The 13,663-nt window shown below is 45.5% G+C and overlaps 1 protein-coding gene across 1 annotated transcript in view; it reads left to right on the top strand.

Moving 5' to 3' along the window:
* CEP192 (centrosomal protein 192) overlaps positions 1 to 13,663 on the top strand; it is a 166,290-nt gene that overhangs the window by 57,849 nt on the left and 94,778 nt on the right. The window contains exons 22-23 of the mRNA XM_061594728.1: positions 7,609 to 7,757; positions 8,203 to 8,433. Coding sequence (XP_061450712.1) covers positions 7,609 to 7,757; positions 8,203 to 8,433 — 380 coding nt within the window. The remainder of the gene's footprint in view (positions 1 to 7,608; positions 7,758 to 8,202; positions 8,434 to 13,663) is intronic.

Genomic DNA, 13,663 nt, shown 5'->3' with positions numbered 1-13,663 from the left:
ATGATAAAGGAGGCAGGGGCTTCCTTAGGCAAGCATTGGGCCCATGCACATAGGAAAAAAGGCTCCAAGCACTTTAGGGCATGTTGCCATGATTTCTTCTCATTTTCCTCCTCTTCCTCCTGGGAGGCCAGCCCAGTTAGGGAAAGGGGGAAGAGTAAAAGAAGGGGCTCCTTACAGAAGCCTAAACCACGCAAAGATAAACACAAAAGATGCTCTAGCTCTGGGTTCCCACCTGACCGCCTTTCCCTTAGCCCAGGCTCCTGGGGGGGGGGACACTCCCCCGTCATCTGCTAGATCAGACTCAGAAAAGGAAAAAGGGGAACTCTCAGGGGAGGAGTCCCCTTTGCCATCCCCAGAGCATGAGAGGCTGTATTCTGGCTCCTATCCTATTTTTATTTCTAAGGCTTTGGCCTGCCTTCAGCTAGACTCCCCTAAAGAAACTCCTCAGGAGGGGGAACTAGAGGAAGGGAAACAGGGATCTTTAGATGTCTTCCCCAGGTCGGGATCAGAAGGTGGTCATTCCCTTTCTGAAGTTCTTCAAGGACATTGTTACAGAAGAATGGGATCATCCAGCCAAATCCAAAATTCCACATGCTCTGTCCAAGAAGCTATATGCTCTGCCTGCCATGACCATGGCAACCCTTCTGGTCCCGGCCATTGACGAGCCTGTGTCTGCCCTCAGAGCCAAGACAGCTATTCCCAAAGAAGGAGCGGATACTCTTTCAGACCAAAGTGACAGGCGCAATGAGGTTATCTTAAAACGCGCACACGAAGCATCGGCATCGGCCATAAGAGCTTCGGCAGCTAATTTCTTCCTGGCACGGGTGCGGTAAAGTGGGCTAAAGCGCTACTATCAGAAGTGCCTCCTAATGCCAGACACGTCATGGAGGGGCTGCACAAATTGGCTAAAACAGCTGAATTCCTAGCAGATTCCTCCTTAGCCTACAGTACAGAGCTCTGGGATATGGAGTGGTAGTAAGACACAATATCTGGCTGAAACACTGGGAAGTGGACCATCACTCCAAAGCCAGTCTTGCAGCTCTGCCCTACTCGGTTGGTCAACTTTTTGGCAAGTGTCTAGAGCACCATGTGCTGGAGACCCAAGGATAAAAAGAAGGCTCTTCCTTCCGCTTCCAGTAAGGATGTCAAATCCCATAAGAAGGCTTCACATTCCTTTCGTCCCAAGGGCTATCCAACTATCTACAAGACTACATGTCAGTTCCATGGGTCCTGTAACTGTTCCTGGAATTCCTCCCTCCAGCGTACCCGTTCCACACCCTCCAGTGGCAGGGGAGGTAACAAACATTGTCAAAACCCCAAGTCTAGTGTCAAGCAAAGCCATGCATGACACCAGGACGGCCCAGGTGGGGAGCAGACTTCAATTTTGCACATGCGTGGGCGACCTCCACCTCAGACAAATGGATACTGAGCACCATCCAGTCTGGCTACTCCCTAGAGTTTGCCACCATTCCGTAAGACGGAGGACAGCTCCTCCATCGTGTCACCCAGAGAAGCTGCAGAGAACCCTGGATGCCATTTCTCACCTCCTCAAGATAGGCACCATAGAACCCGTGCCAGAGCATCAGGGGTCATCAGGAGTCTTCTCTGTGTTCACCAAAATAATGGTAGCAGTAGTGGCACACCTTCGCACTCAGGGAGTCCACTTATACCCTTACCTGGACAACCTTGCAGTGAGGGCCTCTTCAGCGACAGTGGCGCAGTGGGATTTCCAGACTACCATCCAGTGTCTGGACAACCACGGCTTCATCATCAACAGGGACAAGAGCCATCTGATACCCACCCAGCATCTTCAACATCGGGGACTGGTCATCGACACAGCTCAAAGCAAGCTCTTCCTGTCCACCAATCGCATGGACAAGCTCCTGCACCAGCTGCACAGGTGCCTGCAAGGCAGCCAGGCTCTTCTGATGGATCTGGCTCAGCTGCAGGACTCCATGATAGCGGCCATAGACTCAGTGCCGTGGGTGTGCTTCCACTCAAGAGCCCTGCAGTGGCTGCTGCTTCCATATGAGGAACAGATCACCTCGCTCCAGAACTGGTTCATCACCCTCCTGCAGCATGTGCGGGAGTTCCTCCATTGCTGGGAACATTTACCTCATCTGGACCAAGGTATTTCCCTCAGAGCTCCAACAGTCTCAATAGTTACCACAGACGTGAGCCTATATGGTTGGGGGGAGACCTGTTGCTCCAACATCGCACAGGGGAAGTGGTCAGTGCAGGAGCGGTGCCAGTCAATCAACTGGTTGGAGCTCAGAGCAATCCGATTAGCACTCCAGGAGTTCCTACCTCTTATTTATCAGACTCGTGCTAGTACGCACCGACGTCACAGCCAAATCACATGTCTGCAACAAGGGGGCACAAAATCAGGTCCTCTTCAGAGGGAGACCAACCTGCTGTTCCAGTGGGCAGAAAAGTGCCTGTCTTCCATTTCAGCCATACATGTACAGGGGATCCTGAACCCACAAGCCGACTGGCTGAGCCGGAAACAAGTCCACCAGGGAGAGTGGGCCCTTCACTGAGACCTGTTTGCCTCATCTGTGAATGCCCAACTGGATCAGTGCATGGCACAAGGCTGGGATCCACACACCCAGGACGTAGACACCCTGTCAGCCCTCTGGCCTCGGGGACTGCTCTAGGCCTTCCCGCCTCTACGTCTTCTGTCTAGGCTGCTGCGCAGAATCCGAGTTCTCCAGGCCCAGGTGATAGTGGTGGCCCCACACTAGCCACGGAAACAGTGGTTTTCCGACCTAGTGGACCTCAGCTCCAATCCGCCATGGTGTCTTTTCTCTAGACCATATCTCCTCTCACAAGTCCCCATCCTTCACCCAGACCCAGAGTGGCTCCAGCTTCACACTTGGAGGCTGAGCGGCAGTGGCTAAGTGAAGAGGGGCTGTCTGAGAGGGTTGTTTCCACCATACTGGCCTCTCGCAAACAATCCACCCAGAGAATTTATGATCTCACATGGAAGGCATTCAACAGGTGGTGTAGTCGCAGACAGTTACCTGTCACAGAATGCCACATTCACACCATTCTCAACTTCCTGCAAGATGGTCTGGACCAGGGACTAGCCCCCAACACGCTCAAGAGACAGGTGGCAGCCCCAGGCAGTGTGTTTCCAACGGTGGGGAGCCATTCCATTTCCTCTCACCCTTGAGTCAAGTGCTTTCTCTGAGGGGCAACCCTGCTGTCACCTCCAGTGCAGCACAGGTTTCTCTCCTGGGATCTTTTGTTAGTTCTTAGAGCTCTCTCACAACATCCATTTGAACCAGCACATTCAATACCAATCAAGGACCTCACCCTCAAGACAGTTTTTCTGGTGGCTATCACCTCAGCCAGGAGGGTGGGGGAACTGAGGGTCCCCTCCATCGCAGGGAAGAGCTGTGCATTTTTCACCCAGTCAAGGTGGTTCTTCGCCCTGATCCCAGTTTTATACCCAAGGTTAATTCCTCGTTTCACAGGAGACAGGACATTTCTCTACCCTACTTCTGCCCCAATCCTGTCCATCACAGGGAGAAGAAGTGGCATAAACTGGATGTCATGCCCATTCAGTAGGTCTGAGGCCCTGTTTGTGTCTTTTAAACAAGGGGTGCGGGGATTAAAGGTGTCCACGTTCACCATCAGCCGCTGGGTGAGGGATTGCTTAGTTAAGGCCTATCAGGCAAAAGGGAGAGCTCTCTCTCCAGGGATCACTGCACATTCAGTTAGAGGGGCTGCCACCACAGCGGCACTTCACAAAGATGCCCCGCTGGAGAAAATCTGCAAAGCTGCCACCTGGGCTCACCCATCTACCTTCATTAAACACTACAAGGTGGATAAATCTGCTTCTTTGTGTTGATTTGTTAACGCTTGTTCTTATTGTATCCTCTGTTCAAGTTTCAAGTTCATGTAGGTGGAATGGCCAGCTGCTCAGTACTAGGTTTTTTACTGCTGTGTTACAAACTGGAGAGTGGGAGAAGGTTCCTCCCCTTCTGGCCGGCCACCACTTAAACTTTTGCGTTATAGGGCTGACCCTGCCTCTAGGAGAGTTAACCCATTCCTGTCTGCTCCACTCTCTGCTGCTTACCAGAGGGACACTTCACAGTAAGTCCAACTTTCCGTTTGAACTTGTTCACAATAACTAGATTTAGATGCCAGTTTCTTTAAGTAAACTTTGAAATTAAGAACTGGAAAAACAGAACAAGGCATAGAAACAAGGTTTAAGGAGCTAGATGGTGGGTACACCACAAAACTGATTACAGCGCAGATACCGGAATTGCAAGAATATTGTTGAAGACTGCAATACTTGTACAAAAAACAATAGGTTTACTGCTAGAAGCTAACGTTGTGAATTCTCTCATATTGCAAAATTCCCATATTACTTCGTCTGGCCTGTTCCCCGTCTTTCACAGATCTTCTTTCTTAATAAAGGACAGTTGCCTGACTATTGGGTATTTAGCTCACATGGGAAATGGGAGTGGAGAGATACTGTAAGACACGTACTCCAAGCTGTCAATCCTGTAGAATAGGAAAGGAGCAGAGTGAATCCAATCACATGCTGCTGCAAATTAATTTAATTGGCATTTAGTTTGGATAGTAGAGAGCCAGTGTGATGTAGTAGGTAGAGTGTTGGAGTACTAGGACCTTGGAGGTTAGGATTCATGGTCATAAAGGGTTCATATGCGTGATCTTGGGCCAGTCGCAATCTCTCCACCTATCCTACCTCTCAGGATGATTGTGAGAATATAATGGTTGTGAGAATATAATGGGGAGGAGGAGAGTTGTATATGCCACCTTGAATTCTTTGGAGGAGAGGTGGGACATAAATGTAAAAATAGGTCACCAAGAACAGATGTATCTAGCACCCAAACTGCAAGTCACAAGAATATGTATGCCTAAAAACCTGATTTATGTTAATTGCTTAACTAGTTGGTCCTTTTAACTAGCCTTTCCAAATGTATGTCCTTGTCCTGTTCTCCTGCTCTTCCCGTTCCTCCCAATAGCTTGTCTTTATCATAATACTTCTTGCCCAGTTCTCAGGAACGCTAAGTATTGACTCTTGCATTAATATGGTAGTTTGGGAAAAGAAATGTGAGAAGCGTCGGACTACAGTCTGTGCTGCAACTTCTTCCATCAGCACCATCAATCCACCAGCTGGGAGTAACTGCATGGTTTAGGGTTTCTTGCACTACTTGACAGTATGGAAATAATTGTACTGCCAGTGTTCTGCACTGATAAGCTAATGAAACAATTCTTCCAAAGCCATAAATATGTGCAAGTGGTAATTGTTATTTTATTCATAAGATTTTTTATCCCCTTTCACCATAAGGTCCTAGGGCAGGTTATAGCAAAATAGCAAATACTCTTTTAAAACAGATAAAAATCAGTGCAATTTAAAAACACATAAAACCATTCTAAAATATAACAGAGCAATGTATCTTCAGTTCTTTTACAGTAGGGCCCCGCTTATACGGCAGGTTCCGTTCCGGAACCCCGCTGTAAAGCGGAACCCCATTGACTTTAATGGGCCGCGTCGTGCGAAAACGGCGCAAAACATCGCAAAAGGGGGAAAAAACCCTTTAAAATTGAAAATGAAAGGCGCCGCATCAGCGGAATGCCTTAAAGCGGAACGCCGTAATGCGGGGCCCTACTGTACATTCTTTTGTATTGCCTTAGCTTAATGCTTTTGAGGGTCCAACCAAACATCATGAAAGACATGGAGTTGCTGTGTTGCTTTGTGTTTCTCATCACTTCTTTGTAATGTTTAGTTGAATAGAACATGTGACATAACATCACACCATGCATTACCCTGTCCCTGCCAGCGGTATGAAATAATGCTGTGTGATTCTTTGAATTGGTCCAGGTTGACACGTTGTAACAGAATAGCCTGGTTCACGTCATGCTAAGCCAAACTATGGTTTACTGTGAATGTGCTGGCTCCAGGAGAAGAAATCATGGCTGTTTTCTGTGCTGCACTGAGCTTAGCTAGGGTTTGGCTTAGTCTGTTATCCAAACCCTGGTTCATGGTCTAGCTCTCTCCAGGCTAATCAGATGCTGTAGCCAAGGCTTGTTCTGTGGTTTATGGCAGTTCTACACAACTTTTTGCCCTCCAGATGTTGCTAAACTCCATTTTCCATCATTCCTGACTATTGGCTATGTTTGCTAATGGAAGTTGTATTTTAGCAATATCTGGAGGGCCAAAGGTTCTCCATTTCTCGTTTACGGCTTGTGGTTTATCCAAGAAAGCTAAACCACAAACCCAGGTTCAGATGACACGTTAAACCAAGTCATAGCTTAGCTCAGCGCAGCAGCCTAATGGTTAGGGAGGAGCAAAGCCACCATAATCTTCTTTTCCAGAACCAGAATTTTTAAACTAAGCTATAGTTTAGCACAGAGGTTCCCAAACTGTAGTCCATGGACCACCAGTGGCCCATAAACTTTATTCAGGTGGTGCATGACATGTCCACATTAAATATTCATATTGAGTTTTAATTGTATTTTATTGCTTGTATTGTATTTTATTGTGTTTCAATTTGAATTCTGGCAGGTACGCCTAAAGTTGGATTCCTGCAGTGAGCAGGGGGGGTTGGACTCTATGGCCTTATAGGACCCTTCCAATTATACTGTTCTGTGATTCTAAGGAATGCAAATTGTAATACAATAAACACTATGTAAGAAATAAAAGAAGCAATAAAGAAACAAAAATCATACTGCGTCTAGCATAGTGCGTTGTAACTGCTACAACAGACAGAAAAATCATTAAGTGGTCCACCAACACCATCAGCAATTTTTAAGTGATCTGTGGGGGGGATAGTTTGGGAACCACAAGCTTAGCATGATATGAGAACCAGACCATTCTCTCATAAGGTGTCAACCAGGACAAATCCAAAGAATATCACAGCAATATTTCTAAACAGCTTTTCAGAACATCCCATGTAGTTGTCTTTAGCATGTGTGCTGTATTGTAAAGCAGGTAAGTATGTGCCAGGAACTTACACAGCATTACCATTTTATTCTTGGTCTATACTAGCTGAAAATATTTTACTAGCCCACATAGTAATTGTTTTTTAAATATGTTTTGCAGAAGGATAGCCTAGCTGGAATTTCCATTTAATGGTTGCCACCAAGAGATACACCATAGTAGTATTTGCTAATAAATGTTCTCTAGGCAAAACATTGCTGTGTATGCTGAAAATATTCAGGTTTTTTTCCAGTCTGTAACTTGTATAAAAATATTTACAGTTCAACCTAAGGTTATGCTTCTTGAAAGCAGAGACGGCATTATTATGACTAACAAATTAGTGTGGATTTTTAAAAAACAATTAGGGATGTGTCCAACTATATCTGTGTGAACAGCACATATTTCCACTCAGACAATGGATTTGCTCTTTTGTCTCCTCCCTCTGCACGTCCCCAGCATCTGCTCCAGGAGGTTGGTGGACCTTTCAGAGGACCTTTGCGGGAGGAGGAGAAGGGGAATCCTTTTCATGAGCAGAACTCTGCTTGCATGGCATTGGATTCAGCTCCTATATTTTAGTTATGTTTTTATGCTGGCCAAAATATGAAGTTGAAATAAATCAATTTATTTGATATTTTTTTGTTCTTTCTCAGAGCATGTAAAAGTCCCAGAAGAAGTAACATTCCCTCATGCTTGTTGTGTGGGACTGACATCGCACACAGTCCTTAGTATTCTTAATCCATCTGAACGGTGGCTACAGGTCAGCATTGGCCTCCTTAGTATTATGCTTGATGGTGAAAAAGTACGTACTGAATCTTTATATATATTATGTGTATTTTTAAACATTATTTTTCTAAGTAAGCGTTATTCAAAACTAGAATGGGGCCTTCCTGCCAGCCCTCAAAAGTACTAGAAAGTTATTAATTGAAATCTCATCATGGAAGCCTGGCTGAATCTCTAATTTTTAATATCATTTGTCCATAAAATATGGTAGACCTAAAGGCTCTCCCCCTATATCCTGTTTCTCAAACACTTATCAAAAATTGTTGTGCTTAAACTCTCATTCCTATGTTCCATTTCAGAGCATCCACCACTATTGCAGGGCAGCAGAATGGTAGACAAGATTTGGACATGCCCGTTGCAGAAATATAAATGTCTTGATATATTTTTGCATTTATTTTACACCTCTATACTGAAATTACTTGACTTTGTCCTGAACATTTGGTTTTTGTATATTTTTTTTGTAGATGGAACCTCTGAAACACAGATGCCTCCTGTTTAAGAACAAAGCTGTCATAGGACCTTGTACTACAGAAGAACTAAAAATGCTGTTTTTACCCTGTCAAGCAGGAGTCTTCCAGTGTGTACTGAATATTGCTTCTTGGCCATTTTCTGCAGATGCAGATACAATAGTCCAGGCACAGGCTTTAGCAGCTAGAGTGATTGTGAATGCAGTTGCTGAAAATCCTGATATTGAGGTAAAAATCCTGATAAATACATAATTCATATTCACAGTTGTGATGAATACATAATCAGGGAGGGGACTGTAGCTCAGTAGTGGAGCACCTGCTTTGCATATAAAAAGTCCCTGGTTCAGCCTCTAGATGGCTTTATAGGCCCCTTCCAAATCTACTGTTCTATGATTCTGTGATCTCCAGGCAGGGCTGGAAAGATCCCTGTTTGAAACCCTGGAGAGCCATTGCCAGTTAGTAGACAATACTGAGTGAGATGAGCCAATGGACTGACTTGGTATATGACAGCTTCCTATGTCCTAGTCAGTGCCGTACCAAGGACGGAGCGGTGGGAGTGGTCCACCCCGGGTACAGGCAATAAGGGGGTGGCGGCAAACAACAGAGCGGCTCCCTTGGGCCTCCAGTGGCTCTTTTCAGCGGCACAGGCAGGAACGCCTCCGCGGCAGCCCCATAGCAAGCTGGCTGGCTACGAGGAAGGGGGCCAGCAGCGCAGCTCACATCCCACACCTGTGGGGCTGCACCAGAGGCTCCTCCATGGCACCCCTCACCAAGTGCGGCTCTGTGCTCCCTCCATCGGCCGCCTGGCAGCAGCGTTCGCTGTAGCCCTCCGTCTCCTTCTCCCCTTCCCTGCCTGCCCCAAGAGAGGCCGCCCTCAGGCCAGCAGAGCAAGGCAGGCGCCGGGTGCCGGGGTGGAGAGAGCAGGAGCATGCCAGGCCCCTCCCTCCAGCCAGGTAGGTGCTTCGGCGGCCGGGCTCATTTGCCACCTGCCCACCTGTCTGCTCAGCGGCGCCCCCAGCTGCCAGATGAGAGGGCCATTGCACTGCTCCCTGGCCCTGCTTGCGAACGTCCCTGCAGGTGTCTGGTTGGCCATGAGACAACAGCGGGGCAGGCTAGGTGGTGCCACTGGCCTGATCCAGCTGCAGGGCTCTTTCACACTCCCCGCAAGCAAGCGGGGCAACCTTGACACAGCCACCACTCACCGCCCTGCCCTCGTCACTGTTTCCCCGACACACCCCTAGCCTCGCCTGCTCACAACCACTTCTCAGAGGGCTTCTCCTGTAGCCGCTGCAGCCTGCCTGTACCAGCAGATACGGTGAGGGCCTCCCATTCAGCTTCTGTGGAGCCCCCACAGCCAGTGGCAGTCTGTTTCTTTGTCACATCTGGCCCGTGGGGGAGGGGCTGGGGCCGTTATTATTATTCGTTTCATTTCATGATTATTACTGAAAATAATTTTGTCATATAGAGGAGGGGGGTGTTAAAAAATAATCCGCTCCAGGTGTCAAATATGCTAGGTGTCAAATAAAAATACTCTGGTTTTTAATAATTTTATTGTAAGGTATTCAATCCTCTCTAAGCCTAACCACATTTATTAATTATCCATTTGCACCAGGGGTGGGGAACATTTTTTAGCCTGAGGGCTGTAGTGTTACTAATTAATTAGATTTATATCACACACCCTCTAGGATGCACTTCTTAATGTGGTGAGGGGGTTTGAGAGTGTTGAAGAAGCTGAGAGCAATGCCATCAGGGGTCTAGACCAAGAGGCTAGACTCCTAGCAGGGGCACCCATGTCGAAATGGTCAAAGCTGAGACACCAGACTAAGACACATCCAAACTCAGAGGAAGGCAATGGTAAACCACCTCTGAATACCTCTTACCACGAAAACCGTATGAACAGAGTGTCCAAAATGCAACACGAGGTAGTGCTGGAAGATGAGACCCCCAGGTCAGAAGGTACTCACCGAGCTACTGTGGAAGAACAAAGGAAAAGTACGAGTAGCGCTGTGACTAATGACGCAGCTGGGTCAAAGCGGAAAGGAAGCCCAGAGGCTGATGCGCACAGATACGAACGGAGAGTCCGGAGTTGTACGACGCACACAATAGGAACATGGAATGTGAGAAGCATGAACCAGGGAAAGTTAGGAATTGTCAAGCAAGAAATGAAACATATCAACGTTACAATACTTCATGTGAGTGAATTAAAATGGATGGGAATGGGACATTTTCAATCAGGCAACTCCAAAATATTTTATGCAGAAATGAGAAATGAAGAAGAAATGGGGTTGCTTTAATAGTGAGAAGTGATGTAGCAAAAGCAATTAGAAGCTACAACGCAAGGTCTGAGCAAGTGATATCAATGAGATAAAACGGGAAACCTATTAACATAACCATCATCCAAGTCTATGCTCCAACAGCAAACACAGAAAAAGAAGAATTGGAGAGATTTTACACAGAAGTACAGGAAGAAATTGATCACACACCAAAACAAGGTGTGCTGATAATCATGGGGGACTGGAATGCAAAAGTAGGGAACAGAGAAGAACTAGGAATTGTGGGGAAATGGGGCTTAGGAGACTAAAAGAAAGCAGGAGAAAGACTTACTGAATTCTGTGAAGCCAATAATTTGTTTCTTGCGAACACATTTTTTTGAGCAACCAAAACAACGACTACACGTGGACATCACCAAATGGTCAATATAGGAATCAAATTGATTATGTAATTGGTAGCAGAAGACGGAGAAGTTGCATACTTTCTGCGAAAACAAGACCAGGAGCAGACTGCAGTACGGATCATGAACTGGTCGTATCAAAAATCAGAGTAAAGCTAAAGAAGGACAACAAAGCAATCATAATGCCAAAATACAATTTAAATAACATCCCAGAAGAATACAGTAGTGCCCCACTCATATGGCAGGTTACATTCCAGTCCCCCGCCGAAAAGCAAAAACCGCCAGAAAGTGGGGCTCTACTGTATTTCAGCCACTGCACTGCAGCTGACAGTGGTAAGCTGTAGCGTTGGGAGCTCGCGCACTACAGCTGATCACTGTCAGCTGGAGCATGGCGGCTGGAGCTCCCCACGCTACAGCTGATTGCTCCGCTGGCGCCGCCATATTAGTGGAATGCCAAAAAGCAGGGTGCTGACAAAGCAAGGCCCTACTGGTATAAAGATCAAATAAGGAACAGATTTGATGTTTTAAACTTAGTTGACAGAGAACCAGAAGAACTATGGAGTGAAGTCTGAGACATTATCAGGGAAGAATGCAAAAAGACAATATCTCTAGTTAAAAAGAGAGAAAGACCTCAATGGATGACTGAAGAAACTCTTAAAATGGTTAAAGAGAGAAGGAAAGAAAAAGCAAAAGGAGATAGAAACATGGTCAGAACCCTAAATGCAGCAATACAATGGCTAGTACATAGGGACAAAGAGAAGTATTACAATAGTTATTGTATAGAAATAGAAGAGGACAACAAAAAGGGAAGAACAAGAGCCCTATTCCAAAAGATTAGAGAAATGAAAGGGAAATTTAAACCAAGACTAGGGATGTTGAATAATCAGGAGGGGAACATACTGACTGACATGAAATAAAAGGAAGATGGAAGCAGTACATTGAAGAACTCTATAAAAGAGATGCCAGGATGACAGATTCATTCATGGAAGAACCATATGTTGAAGAACCAGAAATTTTAGAATGCGAGGTGAAAGCTGCTCTTAAAATACTTGGAAGAAACAAATCACCAGGAATAGATGGTTTACCAATAGAGATGCTGCAAGGTACTGAGACTGAATCTATACCAAGTTTGACAAAAATCTGGCAAGAAATATGGAAAACCAGACAGTGGCCCACAGACTGGAAGCTTTCCATATACATCCCAATTCCAAAGAAAGGAGATCCCAGGGAATGCAGTAATTATCGAACTATTGCCTTAATATCCCATGCAAGTAAAGTAATGCTCAAGATTCTACAACAAAGGCTCTTACCATATATGGAGTGAGAAATGCCAGACGTCCAAGCTGGATTTAGAAAGGAAAGAGGCACCAGAGATCATACCACAAACATACGTTGGATAATGGAATGGAACATAGAATTTCAAAAAGAAAATCACCCTGTGCTTTATAGACTACAGCAAAGCCTTTGACTGTGTAGATCATGAAAAACTATGGAATGCTTTAAAAGACATGGGGGTACCACAGCATCTAGTTATCCTGATGTGCAACCTATACGGTGGACAAGAGGCAAGGACAGAATATGGAGAAACCAATTGGTTCCCAGTTGGAAAGGGTGTGAGACTGGTGTATTTTATTCCTCTGTTTATTTAATCTATACACAGAACATATCATATGGGAAGCGGGTTGGACCAAGATGAAGGAGGTGTGAAAATTGGAGGGAGAAATATCAATAATTTAAGATATGCAGATGATACCATACTACTAGCAGAAACCAGTAATGATTTAAAACGAATGCTGATGAAAGTTAAAGAGGAAAGCACAAAAGCAGGACTACAGCTGAGCATCAAGAAGACTAAAGTAATCACAACAGAAGCGTTATGTAACTTTACAGTTGACAATGAGGACATTGAACTTGTCAAGGATTATCTATACCTTGGCACAGTCATTAACCAAAATGGAGACAATAGTCAAGAAATCAGAAGAAGGCTAGTACTGGGGAGGGCAGCTATGAGAGAACTAGAAAAGGTCCTCAAATGCAAAGATGTATCACTGAATGCTAAGTCAGGATCATTCAGAGCATGGTATTCCTGATCTCTATGTATGGATTTGAAAGTTGGACAGTGAAAAAAGCGGAGAAGAGAAAAATCAACTCATTTGAAATGTGTTGGAGGAGAGCTTTACACATACCATGGACTGCGAAAAAGACAAATAATTGGGTGTTAGAACATATTAAATCAGAACTGTCACTAGAAGCTAAAGTGATGAAACTGAGGTTATCATACTTTGGACACATCATGAGAAGTCATGATTCCCTAGAAAAGACATTAATGCTGGGAAAAACAGAAGGGCATAGAAAAAGAGGAAGACCAAACAAGAAATTGATTGATTCCATAAAAGAAGCCACAGACCTGAACTTACAAGATCTGAACAGGGTGGTTCATGACAGATGCTCTTGGAGGTCGCTGATTCATAGGGTCGCCATAAGTCGTAGTCGACTTGAAGGCATATAACAACAACATCACACCTTTCCTCCAAGGAGCTCAAGGTGGCATACATGGTTTTCCTCCCTGTTCATTTTATCCGCACATCAACCCTGTGGGGAAGGTTAGGCTTGAGAGACTGTGACTGGCCCAATGTTGCCCAGCAAGCTTCATGGCTGTGTGGGGACTTGACTCCTGGTCCCCCAGGTCTTAGTCCAATGCTAACCACTACACAATACTGGCTCTCATATTGGTCTTCCAGTAGCCAAAGTATATATGGTCAGAGGCAAAGATTAGTGTAGCAAAAC

Source organism: Rhineura floridana, chromosome 1 (assembly GCF_030035675.1).
Source record: "Rhineura floridana isolate rRhiFlo1 chromosome 1, rRhiFlo1.hap2, whole genome shotgun sequence".
NCBI lineage: Eukaryota > Metazoa > Chordata > Lepidosauria > Squamata > Rhineuridae > Rhineura > Rhineura floridana.
The sequence above is the reverse complement of the archived record's forward strand: the minus strand, read 5'-3'. Positions and strand labels throughout refer to the sequence as shown.